General features: G+C 57.0%; 1 protein-coding gene across 1 annotated transcript; it reads left to right on the forward strand.

Annotated features, from left to right (window-relative positions):
- Positions 1-1,824: 1,824 nt before the first annotated feature.
- On the forward strand, positions 1,825-6,194 carry DLX3 (distal-less homeobox 3). The gene is made up of 3 exons (XM_090292597.1): positions 1,825-2,428; positions 3,488-3,678; positions 5,227-6,194. The coding sequence occupies exons 1-3, from the start codon at positions 2,104-2,106 to the stop codon at positions 5,572-5,574; spliced, it is 864 nt and encodes a 287-aa protein (XP_090148723.1). The 5' UTR covers positions 1,825-2,103; the 3' UTR covers positions 5,575-6,194.
- The last annotated feature ends 215 nt before the right edge of the window (positions 6,195-6,409 follow it).

Raw genomic sequence — 6,409 nt, forward strand, 5'->3', positions numbered from 1 at the left:
GAGCGGGTGGCAACTCGCCCCGCCAAGGGCTCGGAGCGGCGGACGATAGGCGCTGGGGGGACGCGGAGATAGACAGACAGATAGCGCTCCTTTCGCCTGGCCCCCGCCCCCACCTTTCCCATGCCGAGGCCTCCCCGGAGCCGCGCAGACCTGAAGAGCACTCCTGCCCCTCGGCACACGGACTCTGACCCTCAGTCTCCACCAACTGCAGTTCTCAAACCCCTTGGAACCCCTGGCAGCCTGCCCGGGGAGTCTGACTTTGGCGAGGTGCACAGAGCCTGCCTGACTGTCTACTGGGGAGACCCCCTCTCCCGGGCTTGAAGAGGCCTGGGAGGCTGCAGATCCCATGGATGACCACAAGGTGGCGAGCTATCACTGTTTGTCCTGGGATAGGTCAAGCAGAGAAAGGGGACACTGCAGCCTTGTGTAAAGGTTGCATGCGGCGAGGAACTGAGATTTGGGGGAGCTCCTTCTCCTACCAAAGAAAGGCGGGAACAGGATTGGGGTGCAATGGAGAAATGGGCTAGGTGCTGCAAACAACTTGGATGACCTAAAGGCCTAGGCTTGTGGGCCAAACAAAACTAGCATCTAGGGGGTCCCCAGCAAGGGGAACCTCTTCTTTAGGGCCTTCTGGGTGTGAGGACAGGGTTCAATAGAGCATGATGGTGCCCAGGTACTGGGCCTTGGGAAGGAACTGAGAGTTTTATACATCTCTGCATACAAACACACATACAACCACACAGACGCACCCTCCCAGGGCCCTCCACTCGAGCTGCTTACACACCCCACACATGCATTCTCTCACTTTCTCACACACACATCCCTGCACTCACATACACCCAGAATGCTGCAGAACACAGGAGATCTCACATCACACACCCCAAGTACACACGTCCCATACACCTGATGCCAGTGCTGCCCCAGGTGCACGGAACCTGCCCTCAAATTTATTGAAACACACAGAGCACGAGCCTGTGTCCCCCACAACTTCATGCGGATTCCAGGTCCCCAGCTCCTGAGTAATCTCTGAAACGGCACACACGTATTTTCAGAGATAGCTCTAAGATCACTACAGACTGTGTACCCCCACCCTCTCCATAAGCCCCTAAATCCACATACAACAGCCCCCCCCCCCAGGTCCTCTCTAAGGGGCCCTCTCTGGGCTGAACTGTGACTTTTGTAAGCCCAAGGCACAATTGCCTCATTGACTCCTTCCTCTCTTTAAAAAAAAAGTCTTAAAAAAAAAAGTCTTAAAATTACATTTTATTACTGCATTGCTGTAAGGACAACATATTAATATCATATATTCAAACATTTTCTTCAACCTAAACTTTTTTCCCCCTTTCTTTTGATTTTAAAAGAAGTTAAAATATTTTCATGGGCCCTGGATCTTTCCCATTTGGGCACGTTTGTCATTTGCACTGGGCGCGTGTACACTCATCTACACACATCTCTTTGTGACCCCCCTCCCTCCACAAACACCTAATGGGCAAATTCCGCTCCTTCCTCACTGCACCTGAGCCCACCTTCTACCCTCAAGCCAAGGAGGCAGGTAGATTGACAGATCCTGTAGGCTCTGCACAGACACCTTCCCCCAACTCCTTCCTTCAGAGACAGGGTTTATCGGGGCTGGGGGAAGAACCACAAGAGAAGGAGCGAGGGGTGTGTGCGCGTGTGTGTGTGTGTGTGTGTGTGTGTGTGTGCGCGCGCGCGCGCGTGTGTGTTTTGGTTACAACAAAGAATGGAGGAGAGGAGAGCGAGCGAACGAACGAAAGAGCGCAGGAGCGTGTTTTGCCTCGAAGGCAAGACTTGCAGCCAATCAGAGCTCTGGAGCCTCCCTCCGCGACTCCTCTGAGTCTATAACCGGCTGGCCGGGCGGAGCTGGCAGCATTTGACTGTGGCTTGGGACGCGAGGAGAAGCGTGCAGCGACCGTCCAAAGGCTGGGGCTTGTCTAAGCGCCCCTCGGCCTCCCCTCCCCCGAAAGGCTGCCAGACCCTCCTCCCGCCCTGCGGACACACAGACACCTCTCTCGGCTCCTCCGCCTCCTCCGCGCTCCAGCACGCGGCCGAGGCCAGCCCGGTGGCGGCGCGGCTCCCGCCAGGATGAGTGGCTCCTTCGATCGCAAGCTCAGCAGCATCCTCACCGATATCTCCAGCTCGCTTAGCTGCCATGCGGGCTCCAAGGACTCACCCACCCTGCCGGAGTCTTCCGTCACTGACCTGGGCTACTACAGCGCTCCCCAGCACGACTACTACTCGGGCCAGCCCTACGGCCAGACGGTGAACCCCTACACCTACCACCACCAGTTCAATCTCAACGGGCTTGCGGGCACTGGTGCTTACTCGCCCAAGTCGGAATATACCTATGGAACCTCCTACCGTCAGTACGGAGCCTACCGGGAGCAGCCGCTGCCCGCCCAGGACCCAGGTGAGGACCACGGAGTCACGGGAGAGTGGGAGACACGGGGAGGTTCCCTTGGGAGACAAAGGCGGGGAGTTGAAACAGAAATCTAGAGAAGCGTCGAGGATCAGACACGTACTGTCTGGAGTTAGAGAAGGTGGACTAGATGACCCCAAGAGGGAAAAGACTACCGTCCAGTCCTGCGACTAGAGCGCGTCTGGGGCGCGTTGCTCGCTCTGCGCCGCGGTCTCGGGTGAGGATCGGGGGAGAGTTCCGGGAGCACGGCAAGGGCTGTGGATTGTCAGGGAGCCTCCTAATAGAGGTGCTTTCGTGAGGAACCTCAGCAGGCGGTCCTCCATCGGGCTGCAGAGGGCTTGTGGATAGGCGTCAGGGACTGGAAACTGGGACCCTCTGGATTTGAGCTGGGGAGAGGGAAAGTGGTAGGGAGGACAGAGAGATACCCCAGAATTACAGGGAAACAGGGGAATGGCGACTGAGAAGTGGGGAGCTGAAAAAGAGAAAGGTGGAGGCTAAATGAGAGAAAGGACAGAAGAAAGGAACGGAGGAAAGGACGGAAAAAAGCAGTAAGGAAGGAATGTAGGAAGGAAGGAGGGAGTCTGTACTATGCTTGCAACCTTAACAAAAATCGAAAATTATCCTAAATTAAAGTTTTTTTTTTAAAAGAAGGAAGAGGGGACAGGACAGAGGGAAGAAATGACAGCAAGATGAGGAGCGAAGGGTCTGGCCAGCAGGCGGGTGGCGAGGGGCTGCGAGCTGGGAGGCAAGCCGGGAAGGCGCTCTGAGCGAAGCCAGGGCCGGCCGGGCCCGGGCGGTGCTGGCGCCGGGGACTGCGCTCCCGGGCCGGGCGCAGAGCTGCGAGCTGGGAGCGCCACGTCGTGGGCGGCCGCCGGTCGGCTCTGTGGCCGCCGCTCCCTCCCGGGGCTGCGGCGGCGGCGGCGGGGCGCGCAGCCGGGAAGTCCTGGGGGAGCTGACGGGCAGGAGGGTGGGGAGTCCTGCAGGGCCCTGCAGGACGCCGGGGTCTCTTTCTGAGACTGAGCCGCCCCCCGCCGGGTGTGTTGCTCGCAGTTTCGGTGAAGGAGGAGCCGGAAGCCGAGGTGCGCATGGTGAACGGGAAGCCCAAGAAGGTCCGAAAGCCGCGCACCATCTACTCCAGCTACCAGCTGGCCGCCCTGCAGCGCCGCTTCCAGAAGGCCCAGTACCTGGCACTGCCCGAGCGCGCCGAGCTGGCTGCGCAGCTGGGCCTCACGCAAACACAGGTCAGTTCGGGGTGATCGAGGGTTGAGAGACTTCGGTGGGGCCGCGCGGGACTCCAGGACTCGCCAGGCACTATCCAGCCTAAATGGCTTTTTTAATTCCCAGCGGGCCCTGCCTGTGGGTAGAGAGGCCCCCAAATCTCATCTTCTGTCGGAAGTTTCTGCACTAGCATGTGTATAGGCATGCATATTTGTGAACCCGTGCAATTGTGTGTCTGTCACTAGGTGAGGTGTCTTCCTCCCCCTAACCCAGAAACCCCAGCTTCCACAGTGTCCTTGACAGTACTGGTCACTCACATGTGTCTTTCGCTCAGGCCAGGTATGTGTGTGTAGAGGTGTACATACACATGCATGCACATGTACAATATTTGCACACATGCTAATGTATCGGTGTACCCATGAGAATGCTCACATAAGGGGTGTGACCTTTCAGGGGTTCTTGTGTTTGTGGATAGAGGGGCATATGGACATGACTGTGCACTGGTGACTGCATGTACAAAAATGTGTACTTGCTTCAAAACACGGCCTTGCTGCTCAGCAGCTAAATACTCCACCCCTTCCTCTGTCCTGAGCAGACAAGAGAGATTCCCAAAGGGGGATAGGGACTCAGAGGTGGGAGCCCCAACCCCACCCTCAGCCTGTCCCTTAAGCCCCCAGCAGCCTGTCACTGCTCAGGGGAGGAGCGGCGGCTGCCTGGCTCCTTGCAGGTGTTGACAGGCGGGCCTGGGTTGCGGCTGCGTGGGGCCCGGTCCGCCGGGAATCTGGGTCACCCGGTGAGAAGCTGATTCATTGTTTGTACCAGTCATGGGGTGGGGAGCAGCAGGGGGTGGGGGAGATACCCCAGGGAAACTTTGGAAAATCATGGCTCGCGTGCTCCCGAGTCCCCAGGTCACCCCTATTAGACAGTCCCGGAGGTCTCCTTCATGCTTGAGTGTGTGAACATGGGTGCTCATGTTTGTGGGTGTTTATCTGGGAGTAGTATTTGCGTGTGTGTATCTGTACAGTCTGGTGTCTGTGTGTGAAGCAGTGAGTGGGTACGTTCTGCACATGGAGATGCTTGTGTGGGTGTGTGTTTGTCTCTGTGTATCTGTGTGCCTCTGGGTTTCTAATGTGAACCAAGGGCCTCAAACTGCCCATCGCCCACCTGGGCTGCCTTTTATTGGGTGCTTACGATATACCTGGCTGCTCTCTGTTCTTTATCTGCCAACTCTTTGGGCATCATAATGACCCCATGAGGTAAGTAATAGTGCTGTGACCATCCCATCTTGCAGATGAGGAAGGCAAGAACCAGAGAGGTTAAGTAACTTGCCCAAGGTCGCACACTTAGGAAGTGGCAGAGTGGAATTTGGACCCAGGCAGTTGAAGGTTACTTGCAACCGTTCATCCCAGATAGAAGAAAAGATGTTGGCCTGGGAGTCAGGAGGGTGAGATTTTGTCTGGGTCCTCTTAACATTGGGAGCTGGCCTTGCCCTCTCTTGACTGCATTCCCCACAGGGTTTTCACTCAGCATGCCGAGAGGTTAACTAGCTCCCCCTTTCTTCTCGGGTGCAGGTGAAAATCTGGTTTCAGAACCGCCGCTCCAAATTCAAGAAGCTCTACAAGAACGGGGAAGTGCCCCTGGAGCACAGCCCCAACAACAGTGATTCCATGGCCTGCAACTCACCACCGTCACCCGCCCTCTGGGACACCTCTTCCCACTCCACTCCGGCCCCTGCACGCAGTCAGCTGCCCCCGCCGCTCCCATACAGTGCCTCTCCCAGCTATCTGGACGACCCCACCAACTCCTGGTACCATGCACAGAACCTGAGTGGACCCCACTTACAGCAGCAGCCGCCTCAGCCGGCCACCCTGCACCATGCCTCCCCGGGGCCCCCGCCCAACCCTGGGGCTGTGTACTGAGTGCCCACCTGGCCTGAACCTCCCATGAAGGATCCCCAGGGCCAGACAGAAGGCGTCTCTGTCCTAGCCGACACTCAGGAATCATTGAAGAGCAAAGGGGAAAAGGAACCCCCCTTTCCCCTTCCCTTGTCCCTTCCTCCAGGGACCCAAGAGCTCCAGGTGAAACTTGCATGGACCAAGGATGTCCCTGCACCCCTCTCCCACTGCCTAGACACTGGGGTATCCTTCCAGATGTTGGGGCACTCCACTCCAGCTGGGACAGCTGTTCCCCTTCTGTTCCAGGAGCCTGGGTTGGCTTTACATGGCTCATCACCTTCCAGCCTCTAAAACTGAGTACTTGCTTCCCAGACTGGAGATCTTGGGGGCTGGGGGACTGTGGAGCGTTTGCAGGCCAGGCCTGGTCTGGAACACCAGGCACTGGGATGCAGAGGCCTGCCAGGCCTGGTTCTTCCTAAGCCACCTGGGGTTCCCTCTTTCTGAGCATCCCCTCTGCCAAAAAGACATTGGACATCGTGACTGGAACTCATGGTGGGGACTTGACCAGCCCCTGCCCCGCACTTTTAGCCCTCATTTAAGATTTGAGGGTTAAACCAAAGAAAGTGGGGGAATCTTCTAATATCTGTGGCAAACTCAAGGGGGCATCTCTATCCTCTTCTGCTGTGGTCGGAGAGGTGGCTGGGTCTCAGATGCCTTTCTTAAGGACCCCGTCTTCTTCCATGTACAGGACTTTGCACAACCTTGGTTTTGAAAGCTGTTGAAAAATAGGAAAACAAAGGGCATTGTTAACAGATAGGATCAATCTCCCCTATGTGGGCACCTCTGCTCTGCCCCACCC

The sequence above is a fragment of the Furipterus horrens genome, unplaced genomic scaffold (genome assembly GCF_987537825.1).
Source record: "Furipterus horrens unplaced genomic scaffold, mFurHor1.1.pri manual_scaffold_11, whole genome shotgun sequence".
NCBI lineage: Eukaryota > Metazoa > Chordata > Mammalia > Chiroptera > Furipteridae > Furipterus > Furipterus horrens.